The sequence below is a fragment of the Hipposideros armiger genome, unplaced genomic scaffold (assembly GCF_001890085.2).
Source record: "Hipposideros armiger isolate ML-2016 unplaced genomic scaffold, ASM189008v1 scaffold_75, whole genome shotgun sequence".
Lineage (NCBI taxonomy): Eukaryota > Metazoa > Chordata > Mammalia > Chiroptera > Hipposideridae > Hipposideros > Hipposideros armiger.
The window spans coordinates 2,154,717-2,175,358 of record NW_017731425.1 but is presented as its reverse complement, the minus strand read 5'-3'; the positions used below and the strand labels follow the sequence as shown (position 1 = coordinate 2,175,358).

The 20,642-nt window shown below is 54.2% G+C and overlaps 1 protein-coding gene across 1 annotated transcript in view; it reads right to left on the bottom strand.

The window, feature by feature from the left end:
• Window positions 1–96: 96 nt before the first annotated feature.
• The window catches only part of ZMAT5 (zinc finger matrin-type 5), a 25,574-nt gene continuing 5,028 nt past the window's right edge, over window positions 97–20,642 (bottom strand). Inside the window, exons 2-6 of the mRNA XM_019643228.1 lie at window positions 13,290–13,444; window positions 8,543–8,605; window positions 7,053–7,133; window positions 5,018–5,129; window positions 97–524 (exon numbers count right to left, since the gene is read on the bottom strand). Coding sequence (XP_019498773.1) covers window positions 395–524; window positions 5,018–5,129; window positions 7,053–7,133; window positions 8,543–8,605; window positions 13,290–13,416 — 513 coding nt within the window. The 5' untranslated portion in view covers window positions 13,417–13,444 and the 3' untranslated portion in view covers window positions 97–394. The remainder of the gene's footprint in view (window positions 525–5,017; window positions 5,130–7,052; window positions 7,134–8,542; window positions 8,606–13,289; window positions 13,445–20,642) is intronic.

Sequence of the window (20,642 nt, the reverse complement as noted above, 5' to 3'; positions counted from 1 at the left end):
CATCACCCTGGAGAAGACCTCATCTCATTCCAGTTCTGCCGGTCCTGTGACCAGAGCACAGAGCTGAGGGCGCCCAGAAAGGGGGAAACGCAGCCATACCACCATAGCGACAGACTTTCTTTATAAACATCCAAAAAAAAGTGTTCTCACTGGTCTTCTCAGGATGTCCCATGAGGGAGGGAGGGTGGAGCTGACTGGCACAGAGCCAGGACCAGGGCAAACCTGGTGGGGCAACTCCTGGGCCTTAGAAAGGCCAGGCCAGGCTGAGCTGATAGTTGCAGAGGCTCCATGGGGCATGGCAGGAAGAGGCCTCAGCGCCCCCAGTACGAGCCCTTATCTTTACTGTGGCTGAAGTGGGAGCTGACCAGGTGGCGGTTAGGTGGGGACTAGAGGCTCAGCCCCACTGGACGCTGGGCTGCTGGGGCCACCCTCCAGGTGGAGGTGCCCGTAGAGATGGAGGCAGCTCCTGGATTGGTGGCCAGCCCACAGGGTACTGGAAGACAGTGGCTCTGATTGGTTCGGCCCTAGAGAGAAGGAAAAGGGCAGAGAATTAGAGTGAAGCCCAGCCCAGGCCCCGGCTGGGGCACTCCTCCAAGTCACCCTCCCTGCCACCTGGCTGTAGGGAGGGTCAGCAACCTTTCTGGAGAGCAGAGCTCAAAAACATGCAGACCCTTTGAGCCAGCAACCTCACCTCTAGGAATGAGCCCAAGGAAGTAGCGGGGTTGTGGGCAGAGATTGAGCTACAAGAAATAGAAATAACCTAAGTGTCCGCCTGTGGGGGATTGATTAACTATAATATGCACGTCCACAGCAGGGAATGCTATGCAGCCTGTGTAAAAATTAAGACAGACTTATATGCACTGATGAGGAAAAATGTCATGATGTACCGTGTGAGTACGGAGAAAAAGCAGCTTATAAAATAATGTATATAGCATGATACTATTTTTGTTTAAAGATATATAACATATATAAATGCATAAAAAAAACCTGGAAGACACAGCAAAATGTTAACAGTGGTTCTATCTGAGTGGTGCAATTATGGATGATTTTTTACTTCTTTATACTTTTCAAGAAGATTTACAAGCACGCAAGCCTTTGAAATCCAGAAAACAACATTGTCTACATTTTTTTTTTAAAGCCTCATTTCTCATGCTACTCACTTTCCTTCCCCTTAAGGTCCATCAGCCCAGGAGGGAACCCAGGGCCTATATGAAGTGCCCACCCTGGGAGCCCAGCCTGGGGCCGCCCTGTCCTAATGGAGCTGAGGTGCAGACAGCCTCTCCCCACCAACTGCTCCACATTCCACTCCTTCAGGACTCGACCCCCACTCAGGCCATACAAACCCCATTTTATAGATGAGATGTATGGAGTCTGTCACATGCCCAAGTGACATGATCTGGGGACAGGAGATGAGGGGCTGGAATGCAATCTACACATGGGCTGCAGACACACACAGCCCCCACCCTGCTTCAGTTCCCGCTGCACTCAACCCCACCCCACCTCCAGGCCCAGCTTTCGGTGAAGGTGAGGCCCTGGCAACTCCTGGCAGGATCAGGGTCCCAGTGGCCAGGCCTCTGTGAGAGATTCAGAGAGGCCTCAGGCCTCTGAGGTGGAGCTGGGGCCGGGGGCAGGAGCCCCTTGGGTTTGCCTCACTGCACCTACACAGCCTGCCCCTCTCAGGGCCCGAATGGATACACAGAGCCTATCTGAGGACTCAGCAGCCCCAGGCGCAGCCTCTGGGGCCGCCTTTTGCCAGAGGACAGGGAAATCCCTGCTCAGCTGCTTGCTGCCTGCTGGAAAGTACAGAAAGCAGCTCCCAGTGTGATTGATGGTGCTGGGGAGATTTCATAAACTCCACCAGCCGCAGAGAAGGGTGGGACTGTGGAGGCTCCACAGTTGCTGGAAGGGAGAGGCCCAGCTGTCAGCCAAGCCTGGGCTCCCCAGTGTTCGGGTAACTGCAATTCTCCACAGAGAGTATATGATCTTGGGGAGCCCCTTCCCATGAGCCTCAGACCCTTACTCTAGAAGATGGGGCAGATTCCTGGGCAACTGGGACCCAGAGCCCTTGCATGCCCTCTCTCTTGCTGGGAGAAGGGCACCTACATATGTGCTCACAGATACTGACTGCCACGTTTCCCGGGCCCCATACACGCCCTCGAAGCACACCGCTCTAGTCCCATACAGAACCGATGGGGACACTGAGTTGCACACTTGGCATGACTCTGTGGCTTCTCTCATGGCCTGTTTGCCCCCACCCAGGACAGGGGCAAGCAGTCTTATTTCGCCATTCATGGTCCTGATCAGAAGGAAAGTCTTAGGGATGCACTTGGGCTGCTGGCCCAGAGAGGGCTCCAAAGGGGGGAGATTAAGAGGGATAAAGTCACAATCTAAAGAGTCAACAATAGAGGACAGGGACAAGCACCGGCCTCACTGGGGGGATTGGTCTGCGTGGCTGAGGCCAGCCTCTGTCTCCCACCACCTGCTGCTCTTGGCAGATCCCTCAGGGTCAGGTTGCTAAAGAGGACGGCACAACGCGCCAGTCTGGGGTCCCACGAAGCCTCCATGTCCCTTTTTTTAGGAGTGGTGGCCTGGCTCACCTCGAGGGCTCTGTTCAGCCTGTGGGGTTAGAGCCCTTGGGTCTGGGTGGCCCCAGGCAGCTACCTATGCCCTTCCCAAATGAGGAAACAGACACCCAGAGAGGAAGAGGGGCCACAAGACTGGCCCCCATAAGCGGCCCACAGCACTAACATCCAGGCTGGGGACCCTGCTCCCCCAAAGGCTCTCTCATGCAGTGCATACGTCCTGGACCGGCACCAGGCCCAAATGACAACAATGAGAGCTCAAGGCCATGAAGGGGAGGCCAGGGGGCTGGAAGGGAAGATGTCTTAGCTAAGCTTGAAGGATGAGTCTGACTTTGTCAGGCAGAGTGGGGAGGCAGCTGCAGGCTGAGAAAATAACATGCACAAAGTGCCCCAAACTCTGAAACACCCACTGCAGCTAAGAAGCTGCCAAGGGTCCATTGGGAGTGACACAGAGGCCGGATGGGAGAGGTGAGAAGGTGAGCCCCGCAGGAATTTCCACCTGAGATGGAGGAAGCCTGGGAGGGTTTAAGCAAGGGCCCAGGGTGTGTTTTAGAAGCTGGCTGGGGCTGTTGTGTGGGCAAACTGGAGGAGCACAGGGAAGGGGGGCTACCAGGAGGGGCTGCTGTGGCCACTGAGGAGAGCCAGGAGGATGAAGGAAGGGCAGAGTGACTTTCCACAAGGGCTGCCTCAGGGTAGGAGACGGGCAACAGTGAGAGGCAGCCGGGGGATCAAATCCACCTGCCGACACCCTGCAGCAGAGCCCAGAGCTCTCGGGCCCGGGATACGGATGTCATTTTTCACGCGACCAGCCTGTGGCAAAGGGCTGAGGACGAGCGAAGCAATGGCAAAGCCATACTAAACGTTCACTTCCCTTCTAATAACCCCTTTTCCTCAGGGCTGGACAGGCTTGCTCTTCCCAGAGAGTAATTCATTTTGGCTCTGAGCCCTCAAGAGGCAGGTGGACAGTGGGCGGGCACAGAGAACACGTGTTTGCCAGGAAAGCAGGTCCCCAGGAAGGGGTCAAGTTGAGTGGCCAGAGGGAGAGGGGCATGGGGAAAGGTTAAGGTCCCATAAGGCCTAGGGTGGTCCCCCATTACAGGCTCTATTCCAGAAACAGCAGGGAGGTGAGTGGACAGGGCACGGCTGGGACCCACAGGTGGCTGGTCTGTCCAAGCAGCAGGGCGGGCAGAGCGGCAGAGTGTTGAGACCCCCAGAGCGCTCTCGGTGGCCTCCCACTGGCTGAAGAAGCATGAGGTGCCTGAGATGGATCCCGGGATGACGATGGCCGGCCCCAGGGGGGTGGGGGTGGGGGTGTCCACAGGACCAAAATCGCAACCACTATAGACAGGACCGGGAGGAAAGGATGTCACTCTCCAATATTTGAGTCATTTCTGTACTATATATATTTTCAAGGTGGGAGGGACAAAAACTGGGAACAGATTTAAAACCAAGGTCAAAAATCAATGACAGTTAATTGTAAAATAGCTTAACAAACAAAAGGGGCCCAGAGAAGGCAAGAAGCTTGGCCTTGCCCTGCTGGCGGTACCCCGAGGGGAGGCTCCACTCCACAAACTGTCCACCCAGGCTCCTTGGCGCAGGCCAGGCCGCCGTCCCATGAGGCCACACCACAAAGATAATCGGGTGTGAAGCAAGGCGGCCCAGGGCGGGCCAACGTGCACAGTCGTGGGCAGCTCACGAGCGCATCCTTTAGCCCCTTCCCTGCCCCTCTCTCCTCCAATACCTGGTAGAAGAGCCCAGGAGCCCTGGCTTGACGTGGAGGACCCAGGATAGCACGTAGCACACATGGAGGGCCCCTGACCCAGGGTGCCCCCCCATACAAGAAGTGAAGGGTGCCTCGTCCACTTCTGAGCACCGAGTGCTGGGTCCCCTCCTCAAAGAGGCAGTAGGACAATGACAATAGGCCAGTTTTCACAAAGCTGTGCCATGCCAGCTGTCTCTTCCTAGCCACATGCCCTCGGGCAAGTCACACCCTCTTGTGAGCCTCACTTCCCTTTCAGCAGGGTCAGATCACTCTGCCCACCTGAGAAGGGAACACAGCAATGACTCCTACACTGGGGGCTAAATAGTCACAATCAGGCTCCTGCCCCTGGTAATGGAACTGGGGATGTGGAGTCAAGTTGGCTGGGCCTCTCCTTTGGCCAGTGCAGACACCAACAAGGGAGGAGTCACTAAGGCAGAGGGATGAGGCCTGGGAATAGGAACCTTCAAACGCGTGCCCCTCAGCCTCTGGCCAGCACCTGGGTACCCAAAAGCCCCCCACGTGGTCTCTCCCTTGGAGAGCTCTGCTGCAGAGGAAGGGGTCCCTATCTGGTGCCTGGGCAGTTCATGGAGACTGTTCAGTTTCCGGTCAGGGCAGGCGGCCTGGGGTCTTGCTCCCAGAGGGCACGAGAGGAGGGGACCCATGAGGCCTGTACCTGCTGCTTGGGGCTGAGCTCAGTCGCTTGGTCCTCTTCTCCAGCCAGTCCTCCAGATGGCCCTCGGGGAGCTCCGGGATATCTAGTGGCCACTCCCTGGCCCGCCTCTCCTCTGTGGGGATAGGGAGACAGAGGCAAGTGAGGGGCACATTTATCCCCACCTGAATCCCACCCTCCCACGACACAGCTGGCACCTTCCTGGGAGGATGCAAGCTGGGAGGCCAGGAGCATAGCCTCTGGCCTGTCCCCACCACGAGGCCTGCCCCTCTGGGCTTCACTGCTTCCCCATCAAATAAAGCACTGGCTGCCTCCCAATCTTTTTGGAGCTGGACACAGAATAATGCTGGTAGAGAGCCTGGTCCTCAGGAGGGGTCCAAATCTGGGGTGCAGGGAGGCTGTGTGGGCTACAGAACAGGGCAGAGCAGGCTTTGAATCCTGGGTCTGCCACTTGCCATGTCTCTGACCCTGGGCCGGGGAAGAAACCTCAGCTTTCCTGATTTTACTTCTCATAAAAGGTCCTATAAAAACCTTTGCTCACTGAACTAAAACCGAGCAACGGATGGAACTCAAACAAGCTAGGTATGAGATGGGGTCAAAGTCTTGGAAGGGGACGGTTTGAGATGTGGCCTGGGGCCCAAGGAAAACAATCATGTTCGTGGACCAATGCTTACTCTGGGCCAGGCCCTGGGCTAGCACTGCACATGCATCAGCTCGCTTCATCTTCAAAAGCAGTCACGTTCAACAGGTCAGAACACTGCCTCTAAGAGAGTAAGCTGTGAGGCAAGGTCACAAGGGATGTGGCAGAGCCAGGACTGTCCGAGCTGCCAGCTGAGGGCACGCCTCTGCTCCCAGCCTCCGGGACTCTCCCATCCCTGCTTCCACTAGGTGTCATCTACAGCTCCAGGCCCACCTGCCAATGCTGTCCCCACCATGAACCAACAGTTCCCTGAGAGCCCAGACCGGTAAAGGGCTGGAGATGCTGCCACAGCCAGGAGCTGCTGGTCTGGCCCACAGGGCCTTGCCCTGGGGAAGCTCCTGGAAACCCTGTGTCTTGCCAGGGCTGCAGCCACACCATCTCAGCTCCCCAGGGCAAGACACCGCCCACAGGGTTTGATTGGTCAGGGGGTAGCGAGGCCCCTCAGGAGAGGGCGAAGGCCAGGCTGCCCCACTCTCTGGCTGCCCCACGATCACCTGGACAGAGGGAAGAGCGAGAGAAGCCAGCACCCCAGGAGACTGGCGCTGGCCTCCCACCTGCCAGGGCTCACGTGAAGCTCTTCCGCCTGAGCGCTAGCCTCCGTTTCTCCATCTGCTCAGTGCGGGGCTGCATGAGAAGACAGATAAAAGGGGGAACTTCCTTGTTCTCTAATTGGAGAAGTAAGAAGTGAATTTCCCAAAGGCAGACATGCCAGGTTCCTGGGGAAGCCAGACTTGCTTTTCCCTGGAATCCCCAGGGCAGGCAAGGTGCTCTTCAAACCCTTGTCTTCAGAGCACAGTAGGGGATCTGCCTGATGCAGAGCAGGTGCCTGACAGAGGGAGGGAGGGAGCGCAATGTGAGTGAATGCCAGGCCAGCAGCAGGGCCCAGGTGGGGCTAAGGTGCACCCTCAGGATTCCTGGGTAGGAAGCCATGCATGTCACTTTAAACGCAGCAGGGGACTCAGATGGGAGCTCCCCTGCTCCTTCTCTACTAATGCCTGGGGCGGTTTGAAGGCAGTTTCTGACACCCACCCCATCACCCTGGGCAGCCAGCCCTCAGCCTATCCCACATAGCGGCCATAAGAGACAAGGAGGGGGCCAGCCGAGTGGCTCAGTTGGTTAAGAGCTCGCTCAAGAGTTTGGCTCTGAGCAACAGTGGTTCGATTCCCAGCCCAAGCTGAGCTGCCAACAGGTGGCAGGATGGCTCAGCTAAAAAAAAAAAAAAAAGAGACAAGGAGGTGAGGAGGCACAGTGCAGTTTCCCCAGCCTCAGATCCTGCACACACTCCCGACAGTCCCACCCCCACCCCCACCCCAGCCCAGGGTCCCTGCCAAAACGCACCCTCCACCTGGATACTCAGCTCCTGCAGGTCTCGCTCTGACATGTGGGAAAATCTGCAGTTGGGGCCAAAGTCACACTGGCCTGCAAGGGGAAGACAGAGTTACTTGCCAGTCTGGAAGGGCTCCCACCGTGGGCTAAGGGGCACCCTGATGAGGGGTCGCTGGAGTTTTAGAGGCGGAGCTTTAGGGACTAGAGTAGCAACCCCACCCCTGGAGAAAAACTTGACTCTCTGCCTGCCCACACAAGCAGCCAGAGCAAGCTGTCTGGTCCATCATGCCCTGCTCACAACCCTTCCCTGGCTGGGGATTGAATCCCACTGAAGCCTTTCGTGACAGGGTTGCACAGCCTCTGCAGGCTTGACTCTTGTCACCAGCCCCCACTCTCGGCCCCAGCCCCTGTTCCCCAGCATCAGCAAACTACATGTGGGTCTTCAAAAGGGTCATGCTTCCTCTCTCCACTCCAGGCCATTGCACGTGCCGTGCTCTCTGCCTGGTGGCTCGTCTGCTCACTACTCACTCCGGCTTACACTGCTCCTCAGAAAGGCTTTATTGGCAGTTCTGTACCATTAAAGGGGGTACCAAAGTCCAGGGTGACTTTCTGAATCTCAAACGAGGAGACCAAAATGTGTCTCAAAATAACAGGGGACTAAAGGTGTTCTAAGCCAGTGTAACCCACCAGTGGCGTGTTCCCATCAAGGCGAGGTCCTTGGAGGAACCCCTGATCTGCAGGCCTGGTGCCCGTTCTAGGGGCAGCACCATCTCCTGAGGGAACACAACCATTCACTCAGCCTCCTTAGGCTGACAATAGTATTAGCATCTCTCCCCTGACACACTAATTATCATAGTTTTTATTCTTGCCTTTGCTGCTAGGAAGCTTAGGACCAAACCCTTAGAAAGTACACAGGACCTCAAGGCACGCATGGAGGGGACTAATTCTCCTGATTTTGTCTTATTTTTCCTCCCCTTATTTTCATCTGCCTTTGGTTTCTTCACTTACTGAGATTTTATCCCTCTGAACTATATGCATCTTTATTAGTTGGGTATTGAGCAGTCGAATCAACATCTAGCATCCCTGGTTCTAACTCTGAGTTTTCTTGGCATCATCAGACCTGTTTTTGTCTCCAGCTCTGCCTGCTGGGAGGGAGCGTGCAGCGGAGGTCAGGCTCCCAGGCTAACTTAATCAGCCAGTCTATTACATCCAGCACTGTGTTTTGGATTTACTCGCAACCTCCCAGAGCTTGCTTGTTCTGGGTGAGTCGATAAAATTACATTCTATGTCTGAAATGCTGAGGACCAGCCCCTGGAGGTCCTAAGGCACAACCCCAGGAAGGCCCCAACTGATCAGTAGGCTGAAGCGCCAAAGCCAGAAAGCGGGTTCAGGATGGTGGCCAAGGTCAGGGAGAGGCTCTGGAGAGGTCCAAGCAGGCTGGACTGGGCATGCTGGTCCCTGGTGGGGGGCTGCGGGGTGCTGAACTGAGGAGAACACTTTACCTGTCAGGAGAAACTTCCTGCAGGGCCGCTTGTTCTGTTCATCTATCAAGATGGCAGCTGCATCTGTGAGAGGAAAGGGGGGCTGAGTTCAGATTTGAGCTGCACACAGGTGCTTCCTGAGATCAGGAAAGAATAGAGTTCTCCATCCATAAAGAAGTATAAGAGGGGACGAGTGCAGAGAGGGATGCTGGGCAGAGGGATCCGAGCTCAAGTGATCTCAACCCTCCCACCCCACCCGTACCCTCCCCAGATCCAGCCAGAGGCAAGAACCAGGTTTTAGGTCAGAGGCAAACTTCGTACAATGGAATCACCTAGGTTTTTGTTTTGCTTTGTTTTGTTTATATAATCCTGGTACCCTAAGACTTCTCTGCACTGTCTTTGTAACTTCCTATAAATCTATAATTATTTCAAAACAGAAAGCTGTAAAAAAAATTCCTGGTGCCCAGGAAGCTCACCAGTGAGCCCCAGGGCCCAAGAGTCCTCCACAGCCAAGGTTACAAAACACTGCTGTCCATTCCCCTCCTTACACCAGCTGGGGGCTCTCAGCACCACACCAGTCACCAGCCTCGGCAGGACTAGGCAACAACCTTTCTGGATTCGAACCTTAACCCTGGTTTCCTCCGATTTTTTCTACCTTTATTCTCATCATATATTTATGGTGTAAGTTTTGTGTGTTTCTTGTAGACAATGAATTAATCAGTCAAAACCTGTAAGTGAGACATGTGAGGAAGTCAGGGCCTGATTCAGAGGCCCTGAGGTCACCCTGGAGGAAGGAGAGGCCAGGCCCAGGCTGGGCACTTTCCCCATTCATCTACTGCCTTTTCTAGAGGCCACTGGGGTACAGGAAAGACTGTGGGCTTCGGAGTCCATGTACACATGACCACAGGTTAGCTGTTTAATTTCTCTAAGTCTCAGTTTCCACATGTGTAAATGGGAGGAAAACTCTCACCTGGTCAGGCTGCTGTGAAAACAGAAAGTGGATGGAGAGCAACCGGTAGAGGCGGCCAGCGGTTCCTATACCTGATTGGCACATTAGAATAGCCGGGAAAGTGGGGGGGAAAGTGGGGTTGCGAGTGACCTCAACATCATGTTCCCAGGTGATGCTAATGTGAAATCAGGTCTGAGACCCTCTGTAGTGGGTGCTCAAGAAATGGTATCAGTTCTGCTTTTGATGCCTCCTCAAACCCACTGTACAGTGCTAACATCCCCATCGTGCAGAGGGGAAAACTGAGGTTCAGACCAGGGGAAAGGGCACACGGTCAGGAAATGGCACGTGGCCAGGTTTGAACCCTGGTATGTGAGTCTAATGCCCCCGCCCTTTCCTGTGCGGCTGCTGACTTCCTGGTGGCTAAGTGACCAACTCCAGTGGGGGCTCGTGCCTTCCCCAGGGCAGCTGGTGGATGGGGTAGGGATGGGCTGCTGGGGTCAGGAGTTGGTGATCAGAGGAGAGGACTCACTCCAGGGGTGGCCTGGTGGAGTGTGGGTGGGGCCAGCAGGGTGGGGAGGGGCGCATCTGTCAGCACTGGGCTTGTCAGATTCAGCCCAGCCGGCTGGTGTCACAGATCTTCCCAGGGGAGGTGGAGCTGGTGGAGTGCATGTAGACATTGCCCAGAACTCCCTTGGGGGTAGGACAGCTGAGGCTGGCAGGGGGGCTGAGCCTGAGTCCTACACACGGGGCCCTGGCTGGGTGACTCAGTGTGGGAGAAGAGTTCCAGACTGCCCAGCCTCTGGCCGGTGGTTCTCAACCCCAGATACAAGGCAGAATCACCGGGAAGCTTTTAAAGTACTCAGACGCCCAAGCCCATCCTTCTTAGGTTATGCTGTAATTCATCTGAGGGGCAGAGCATGAAACTTGTTAAAAGCTCCTCAGGGACTCTGAAGTGCACCCAGGCTTGAGGACCCCTGGCCCAGGCCTGGCACAAAGAAGCCCTGTGCTCCTCCGTCTGGCGTTCAAGGCTCCTTGTGATCTGACCCCGTTGGTCCTTCTCGCTTCATCTCCCAGAATTAACAGCTGCCCTGGTGCCCTGTGTCTGTTTGCTCATTCATTTAGACATTCATCTAACAAACATTTACTGAGCACATCCTGGGTGCCAGGCACTATGCCAGGATGAGGATTTAGTGGAAAACAAGTCAGACCTGGTACTTCCTTCCAGTCCAACAGTCACACTAATCCACGCGGATATAAATGGGGTAAACAGCTAGCATGAGGCCAAATGACCGGACCTAGCCCAGGGTGTGGGGAGGGCATCCTGGAGGACTCTGCCTGAGTTGAGATGGGAGGAGCAGGCTAGGGTGGGGAGGACAGCAGGAAGGGCATGTCTGCAGAGGGTACTGTCCCTGCAGTGGCCAGCGTGGCCCAAGCTCGCAGGGCATGAAGGCCTGGGCAGGACAGGGGTTCTAGAGCAGAACACACTGCTCTAACTAGATGTGAGGGCACTTAGGAGAGGCCCTTTTTATTCACCTATAAGTCTTCAGAGCCTATCTGGAAGCCGAGGACACGCTAAGTGCTTACCAAGCATCGGCTGAATGAATGAGCCCATGAGATATAGAGCCTGAGGCCAATCCTTTTGTGGACCCATAGGTATCATTCCCACTTAGTGAAGACTTATATGCCATACTGTTATCCTGAGATTACTGAGCCCCTATCATAGTCATGGGCGGTGGGGACTGCCGTTATGGCTGTTTTACACACCATGAAATGAGGGCCACGCTGTGAGTAACGCCTTGGGACTGACAACCAGGCAGCCTAGCTCCAGGGCCCGTACTTGTCCTGACCATGGCAGAGGGATGGTCAGCCCCTCTGAGGGTTAGGAGACTCGTCCAAGGCCATGAAGCTGGGAGCGGAGCAAGTGTTGAGTCCTAGCTCAGGCTGAGGTACCATACGCCCCACCAAAGTCTGTGCTGTGCAGCTGATGGGTAAGCTGGGGCCCTGGGGAGCCCTCGGGGAAGTGGAAAGAGCTCGTTTGCCAGCCTAGGGACCCAGAGTGGGGCGATTCACTGCTTTGGGTTTCAGTCACCACCTGTAAGTGGGGACACCTGGCCTGCCCAGGTTCCCTCACAGAGCTGTTCTAAGGGCTGAATGTGGCTGGAGATGTGAGAAGACACTGGGAATGCAGGAGCCCTGAGAAGGGGCTCTCCTGTTTCATCATTTCTACAAGTAACAGAACAGCTTCTGCTGATCAGCCCTGGCCCCGAGGGCCTGGCTCCTCTTGGCTAACAGTCTGGGGCTAAGAGCAAACACCAGGGTGAGCCTGAGGGCCAGTGCTATGCTGGATCACAGCCACCGCTGGATTTGGGGGACAGGGCACCTCTGCCTGACACCAGGGTCAGAGGCCTTCAAGGCACCTAAGAGATTCCACTGCCCCCACTCCCAGCCCCTTACAACCACAGCCACGCCTGGCCTGCTGAGCAGCCTGGCCACCCTCCCTCACCCAAGCCTCTGAGCCTCAGCTTCCTTGTCTGAAATGGGGAGAGTCTGGGAGAGCTTTGAAAATACCATGCTTAGGTCCCACCCCACACTTGCCTCTGGGGATGAGGTCAGGGGATCAGCGTTTTTTTATTTCAAGGTCTCCAGGTGATCCTAACTCAAAGGGTTGAGATCCACTGCCTTAGAGAATTACTGAGAAAAGCACATGACAAACCATGGAGGCACCTGGCATGCGGCAGGCACTCAATAAATGCTCACTCCCTTCCTGTGAATTCTGTCACAGACCAGGGAACTCTGTCTCCCCTTCTCCTTCCTTCTCAGCTGCTGGGACTCAGCTCCTTCCTTCCAGGCTTTGGGCCCTGCCCTGGAATCCTGCTCCCCGACTCACAGAGCCTGGGCCCCGCCCTGGCTCATTCCAGGAGCTCCTGGTCCACCCTCACCCCACGGCCAAGCCCCCTCTCCATTTGATCTGGCTCCTAGCTGGCTACCTTCTAGCATCCCTCACTACTGCTCAGTGTGTGTGTCTAATTACAGCAGTGCTGAGCAGCTCCGCTGTAGTGAGTGCCTCGGAGTGCCAGGCGCTGTGCTAAATGCTTACGGCCTTAGCTCATTTGCCCCAGTCGCACCTTCAATGAGAAGCCTTTCAGGAAGTTCAGTTTTTCGGCCATCCATCCATCCAGTCATTCAACAGCCATTCACTGCACTCCACGGCTCGCACGGCAGTCAGTCATCACTGTCAAATGTAGCTCTAGTCATGTTGGCCACTGCCTAAAGCCCTTCAAAGGCTGCTCTCTGCCCTGGGGACAATCCGTCACCCTTACTGTGGCCACCACAGGCAGGCCTGCACGAGCTGGCCCCTGCCCTGTCACCAGCTTCACCCCTCCCATTCTCCTCTCCTGTCGTGTCCAGCTACACCCTCTCCCTTCTGCTCTGAGAGCACCTGGTGCCTTGCCCATGGCTGCCTTCTTCACATGCTGTCTGCCCAGAATGGTGTGGCTGGCTTTACCTATCTTTCAGCTGTTGGCTCAAACATCACCTCCTTGGAGAGGCCTTCTTCCTGGCCACCGTATCCCCAGAGCCTGGCAAGGGGTCTGAGAATGGAGCCCTCGGTCAAGGTTGCCGGGGAAAGGAGCTCAGGTTTCAGCCTAACCTTCTGAAGGCCCATCTGCCCTAGGGGCGAGGCTTCCTCTCTTTTGCTCCTGAAAGAGCCCAGAGCAACCAGAAGTGTCGCTGGCCCCTGGTGCTTTCTTGTATGATGATAAGAAAGATCGGAGAGCGGGGCTCCCCATCAGCCTGGGGGCCCAGCTGGCGAGCACTCACCTCGGAACATGTCGTACCAGGACTTCTTGGCCTTGAGGTGCTGCAGCCCATTTAGGTGCTTCTTGCGGTTGTGGAGGTTGTCCTGGAAGGAGCGGTCACAGTAGTCGCAGAAGTAACGCTTCCCCATGGTCGCCTGCACCAGGTGCCACTGATGCCTGGGAAGCCACAAAACACTCAGGTTGAGCGTGGAGGAAACACCCCCCCACGGCACACCACCCCAACTGAGCAGTCCCAGAGGGCCAGGCCTGTGCTGTGTGAGGAAGGTTCACCTCATTTGAAGCTCACGACAACCCGTGAGGAACTACACTGGCTCATGATTATGGCCTAACAGGCCTCGCTCCAGAAGGATCTTTTAACAATGTTGATGCCCAGCCTCCACTCTAGGACAGTTAGTGGAACCCCAGTGCGTGAGGCCCAGGCATCAGTATTTTTGAAAAATCCCCAGGAAATTTTCATATGCAGCCAAGCTGGAGAACCACCACCTTACACCCTCTGGCTAGCCGCCGCCCGCCACCACACCTCTGACTCCCTCCTCTTCCGTTCTCTCCACGCTGGCCACACAGGCCCCCTTTCTGCTCCTCGCACACACCAGGCACATGCCCAACTCCCGGCATGTCCCTGCTGTTCCCTCTATCTGGATGCTCTTCCCAATACATGCCTTACTTGCTCACTTGACTCCTTTGATCTTTGCTCAAATAACTACTTTCTCAGTAACCTACCATAACCTCTTTATTTTAAATTGCAGAATCCTCCATCATCCACTTAGCTTTCCCCATTCCCTGCTTCATTTTTATCACCTTTGGAAGAAGTAACTTATTTGTTACGTTTACTATCTTTTCCCCCCAACAGAAACATAAATCCGCATAGGCTGGGATATTTTTGTTTATTGCTGAAGCTCTAGCACCCAAAGTGGTGCATGGTACATAGCAGGCAACCAAACATTTGTTGAATAAATCAATCAATCCCCATTTTTCTAATGGGATGACTGAGGTTGAGAGAGAGGAAGTGACTTGCCCAAGGTCACACAGCTGATAAGCAGAAGGTAAATGCAGGTCCCCTGAAATCCGGCTGCTGAGCATCCTTGTTTCCATAATTAGCTCAATGCTTAGAGAAGCCAGAGACTCAGGTAGAAATGCAAACAGCTTCCCAAGGAGATTAGCTAAACTCTCAGGTGGCAGATCACCAGCCAATCACAGGGAAATGAGAATGTTTCAGGGTCTTAAGACCATTATGACCTTTCACCCAATTTGACAGCAGCTGCCACTCCTGACTCTGAAGATCTGTAGCCCAAGGTAGGTGGTGATTCTACGACTCTCATGGCCAATGCTTGCGTCTTCCAGTTTAGTGCCACAAGACCAGGGGAGGACTGGGCCTGCTAGGGGCCATCAAGTAGGATCTCAGCAAAGGCTGAGCCCAGCCGAGCACCTCACCCTTCAAGTCCTACACTCTGACCCTTCATTTCACAGAGCAGGTTCCTGAGACCCAGAGGACAAAGACAAGTGACTTCCCCAAGGTCATGAGGTAGCATCCCAGGCTAGCGGCAAAAGCTCCAGACTCCTAGGATCTGGAAAATAAAGATAAACCTGCGACCAGACCCACAGGCAGACGGATGTGGGGAAGGTATCTTGGAAAGAAGAGATTAGGAACTGACACAGAGACAAACAAGCCTCCCGGACAATCAGGCAGCCATGCAGGCTGATGGAGAAAGCCGCTCCTGCGGCAGATGGGGACAGCAGCCATTAAGTCGAGGGCTATAATGGGATTAGGAACAGACAGTCATTCAAACTGAAAACATATAAAACCTCTCTTTTCTCCCATTAATGCTGAGAAACCACATCCCAGACACACGGATTTGATATATTAAATTTGGCAGCTCTAATACACCCTGTCTTGCCAATAAACTTATAGGAATTGGACTGAAATTGTAAGAGATGAACGTTTAACGGTTGAGGGCTTAACCAAGCCATTCACGATGCTTGAAGCGCTGAGGAGCTGCTGACTCTGGAGAGTAATGGGGAGGGGGAGGGGCAAAGGAGGGGCATCTTTCTGGGAGGCTGAGATGAAACAGTGGCTCTGCAGCAGACTCAGCTGGACAAAACCACGCAGGGCACTGAGCTGCCAGCTGTGTCACTTTAGGTAAGTCATTTACCCTCTTTAGGCCTCTACCTTCACTGTAGGAATGCGAGCCAGTGGGTCTGACTGGTGGCCTGATTATTTGGGCAGCAGTACACAGAAGTTTGCTAATCCACATGAATTATTAATAAAAGAATAATAGCAATATAAATAACACTAATAATGTCTGGCACTGAGCAAGTGCTCAATAAATGCTACCCATTACTTGACTTATTGTGCACCTACTATGTACTGGCACTAGGTTAAAAGCTTTATAATGCATCATCTCATTTAATTCTCAGGATAACCTGTGAAGTAGAACCTATTACACCTTTTCAGATGAGGGCACTCAGGCTCCAAGAAGTGAAGTGACTTAGCCAAGGTCACATTGCCAGAGAGCAGCTGAGCTGGGCTTAGAATCCAGGCAGGATGGCCTTAGAGCCCCTCAAAATCACCTATAGATCTCCTCCCAACAAATCGTACTGATGACAGCTTTCCTTTATGCACTGCTTACTACACCCCTGGGACCATGTGGCCCCTTCGAGCCCCAAGAGGTATATATTATAATACTATTTACAAATGAGGAAACTGAGGCCCAGAGAGATGATGTGAGGTGCTCCAGGTCACATATCTAGGAAGGGCAGAATCGGTCTCATGGTACCTGGGGCTCGGGTCGGCTGAGAAAGCCTCCCATCAACCCACCGGGAAATCAAGACCCGCCCAGCAACACTCTGACCCAAGTGATAAGCCCCTTGGGGCTGTGCTGTGCACAGGTGTGTGTGTGTGTGTGTGTGTGTGTGTGTGTGTTTATGTTTTCCCCTCTTGCACATGCACACACCACGAGGGTCCAACCCGCCTCAGCTGAGGGCCACCAACCCATGCCTTCCTGTGCCCACCCTGGCCACCCCCCAACTGGCACAGAAGTGCTCAGCCATCCAAGATGGGTCAAGAGACCCCACATTCTAGTCCCAACTCTGCCAAGTAAGGCTGTGGCTCCATCATTTGCCCTCTGTGGGCCTCAGTTTACCCATGTGTGAAGCGGCAGGCAGGCAGCTGGACCAGGTGATCTCTAAGGGCCTTTCCTGACCCTGTGGGTTTAAATCCAGGTGCTATTGCTTTCCAACTCTGAGATCTTGGGAAATTAGCTCTGGCCCCAGTTTCTTTGTATGAAAACTAGGATAATGTCAGTGCCTACCTCAGGGGTTGCAGTGAGAATCAGATCATCCACACGCACTTCATGTGACCAGAGCCTGGCCGATAGGAGGCCCTCAAGAAACATTGGCTATCATCACCATCACTGTTATTGGCTTTTGAAAAGCCCGTATTTCAGAAAACACAGGCTCAGAACAAGGAGCAGGATGCCACTGCTTAAGTGACCTTTGGGGGTCAGCGGGTCCATATGACAGATAAGGAAAGTAAGACCAGGAAGAGGGGAAGTAAGCTTCTGAAGTACATAGCATAAGGCAGAGGTGGGTCCAGACCCCTGCCCTGCACAGCAGCTCTGCAGAGCCCTCCACTGTCCGGGGAGCACACTCGATCCAGGAGACCAGCGCTTCCCGCCTACCTCATGCCTTCCCCATAGAGGCAGAGGCTCCTTCCTGGGCAGGAGTTGGCCATCAGCAAGGTGACCTCACCCAGGCATCACCCACATGTGAACTTCTGGGCCTCCTGCCCCACCTGCCTGCCTCTGGCCCCAGTGCCTTGGCACACATTAGGACAAGGCACAGAACCCTCTGGACAGAGACAGCGCCCGCCAGACATACAACTTGGCAAGCAGCGCACATTTCGCTTTGACTCACCCCTCTGCCAGGCGTCCTTGCACAAGGCACAACCTGCCCCGCTGCACTGCACTTGGCAGCCCTCAGTTGGAGGTCAGGGAAGGGGGGTGGGGACAGCTGGACATCTCTGGTGATGCCCAGATACCAGCATGGGCTGCTGACTAAGCAGGCCCTCTCTGCTGTGATTTATCATCATCCGTTGAGGCTGGAGCACTCGGTAGAGTGTGAGCAAGGTCCTGTCCAGGATACAGGCGGTGCCACCCACCCAGTCCCAGGGACCAGGTCCATGGTTGCAAAAGCATCTGCTGGAGCTTCGCCAGGTGACAGGGCAACTCCTTGGGGCCAAGGGGCAGTGGGCGAGGATAGTGAGACAACCCTCTGGGGGTCACACAGATCTGGGTTAAAATCCCAGCTCTGCCACTGAACAGCTGGGTGACCTCTGGAAAGTTATTTCATCTCCCTGAGTCTGCCCTTAGCTATAAAACAGGAATCTCAATGCTGCTGTGGGTTTACCGAGGTAGCAGTAGTATATTAAGATGCCCAGAATATAGGGAGCGCTCAAATGGAGGCTGTTACAGTTGTTACTATTATTGTCCAGGAGGCTCACTCCTGCACACCCTCTCTCCATTGATCTGACCACCTGATTTACAACTGCAGCCAAAGTGGTAACTGCAGGCGCTCCCAACCCCTTACAACCTGCCGTTTTCCACGGTTGTCTTACCTTCTCACATGCTGACTTACTGTCACATGTGCCTGCCTCCCCACTAGAATCCAGGCTCCACGAGAGTTCTGTCTATCTGTCCAACTGCTGCACCCCAGCACCCAGAACAGGGCTTCGCATACACAACTGCTTGTGGAATGGGACTGCAGAACCCAAGGCCTCCTGCCCTCTGCCCACGGACAACGTCTGCCAGGCCCTCTTCTCAAGCCTGAATCTGGGGACGATGACGACGGGTAGAGAAGAGACACAGAAGCCCCAAAGGCAGGTCTCTCACTGCCACCAGCACCCTCCCCGCAGGACCTCTGCCTCCAGAGAGCCCGGCTCTGCTGACTTAACGCACACCTGGCTACCCCATGGTACCTGACTTCAGTTCTCTGGGCTCAAGGTCAAGATTACCAACTAGTTGAGACACTTTGGGGTAGAAGAAATAATAAAAGAAAATGGGGTGAGGGAAGATAGCTTCAGATTTGATTCCTGTGTGCTAGGCACCTGGCTTTCATTCTCTTATTTAATCTGCACAGAGACCAGATATAAAGGTGTCCACTTCACAGATGAGGACATAGCCAGGGCTAAGAGAGACACTGATAATGGTAATTTCTCATCAGCCTGAGTGCTGCTGGTGGGCCAACGGCGCTGAGGACTCCCACGCTCCCTCTTGTAGAGCTCTTACCATGACGCCGTGAAGCCACGTGCTAAGGCCTTGCAGCCAAAGCATCCCAGAGCCAGCATTGAGCCAGCATTCACACTGGGACATGGCTGACCCCAGAACCCTTTCCCTCCCCACCCCACTGCTCCACTGCGAGGCTGTCGACAGGCAGACATTTGGACTTCCTTGATATTCTTGGTTCCTTTCGTTGTGTGCATCTCAGGTACAAAGCTAGCTTTGGCACAAGGCTAAAATAAGCCAACAGCTTGGCTGTGGCCAGGGGCTGGGATGCACACTGTCATTATCTGGGACTTGAGCTCACCACATGCTGCCCTCGAGCTCACCTGTCATTTCTTCTAATTATGGCAACGCCAGACCCCAGGTAAACAGCAAGCCGCACAGTCAGAGAACGGCTTTATTGCACACCTACTAGGAGCATGGCAATGTCCCAATGCCATATAGGCAGGCCGTCTGGAGTCGATGGCATCAAATGTGCCCTGTGGGGTGGCCTGCAGACTGCTGGCTCAGGACCCAGCTCCAACAGAAGTGCCAAGAAGATTCAGATGTTTTCCCCGATAGAAGCCCCAGTATGTCAGGGTTCTCCCTCAGATGCTCCAGTGTTTTGTAGCAACCACACAGCTTTCTCATCCAGACCTCGTTCATATGTCCCACCCCTTGGGGTGAGACGCATCAATTTACTCCTGGCAGTATAAGGCAGTGTGGGGGGGTCCCATCTATAGCGATTTCTAGCTTGGCAGGTCTGGGAGAGGGTCAGGATCTAGGGAGGCTCTGATGCAGAGTCCACAGACTACACTGGGAGAAATACTGGTCTAAAGTAGAAGATGATGGACTGAAGAACAGAGAGGGCGAGAGCTAGCCCAAAGTCACACAGACCACCCAAGCCAATCCCTACTCGATTCATTCAACCTAGGTCTGAATTCCATCCTTGCCACTTTCAGGCTGTGGAACTCTCAGCAAACTACTTAATTTCTGAGTCTCAGTGGAAGGTGAGGGTAATACTACTACTTCATAAGATTCCTATGAGGACTAAATCACGCACGTGAGGTGCTAAGCACAGTGCCTGACATGCCAATGGGCTCAGTACTCATTTGTGGATGTGGCAGCCAGCCTCTGTGGCCCCCAATGATCCCATCTCCTGGTGTTGTTCCCTTCCAAGCTGTATCAGGGTTGATCTGTGTGACTAAGAGAATAGAGTGGAGGTGACAGTATGTTGCTTCCAAGATCAAGTGGCTTCCATCCTGGTGTCTCCCTTTCTCTAATCACTTGCTCCAGGGGAAGCCAGCTGCCATACTGTGAGCAGCCTTGTGGAGAGGCCCATGTGGCAAGGAGATGAAACCTCCTGCAAACAGGTACATGCATGAGCTTGGAAGTGGGCCCTCCAGCCCCAGTCAAGCCTTCAGATGGGTGCAGCCCCAGCTGACAGCTTGACTGCAACCTTGTGGGAGGTTCTGAGCCAGAACAATCCAGCTAAGCCACTCCCAAATTCCGGCCCTCAGAAGCTGTATGAGACAATGTTTGTTGGGTTAAGTCTCTAGGTGTTGGGGTAATTTGTTACAGCAATAGCTAATGAACACATGCTAACAGTGGAACACAGGAAAAAAACTAAATCACTTTACAATATGTGATGGCCACAGGTACAAAGTGCCCCATATCCCAAAATACTCCTAAGTCAAAGGAGCCTGCTCCCCACTCACGCATGCACAACCCTAGAGTTTCACAATTTGCTTTTCACTCATTCATTCATCAGCCAGACATTTGCTGAGCACTTTCTCTCTGCCAGACCAGGGTTCCCACCTCACAACAGAGTCCCTCCTCTTACAAGAAGGTGCACTGAGTATTTGCTAGCGGTGGCTGACAGATGTGCCCCCAGTAACAGTACTAGGTAATAAGCTCCGTGCTAGGGGCGCCTGCATCCAAGGAAATGATCAGAGATGATCTAGGTACCAAGTGGTCACTGCAATGTAGCTTGTTCTAAAACTGAAATCTAGATGTCCCACAGTCAGAAGAGCTGACAGTTATCCGTTACTCACCGCATGCCTGGCAGGCTGCTGTGTCCCAAGTCGGGGTGGTGGTGG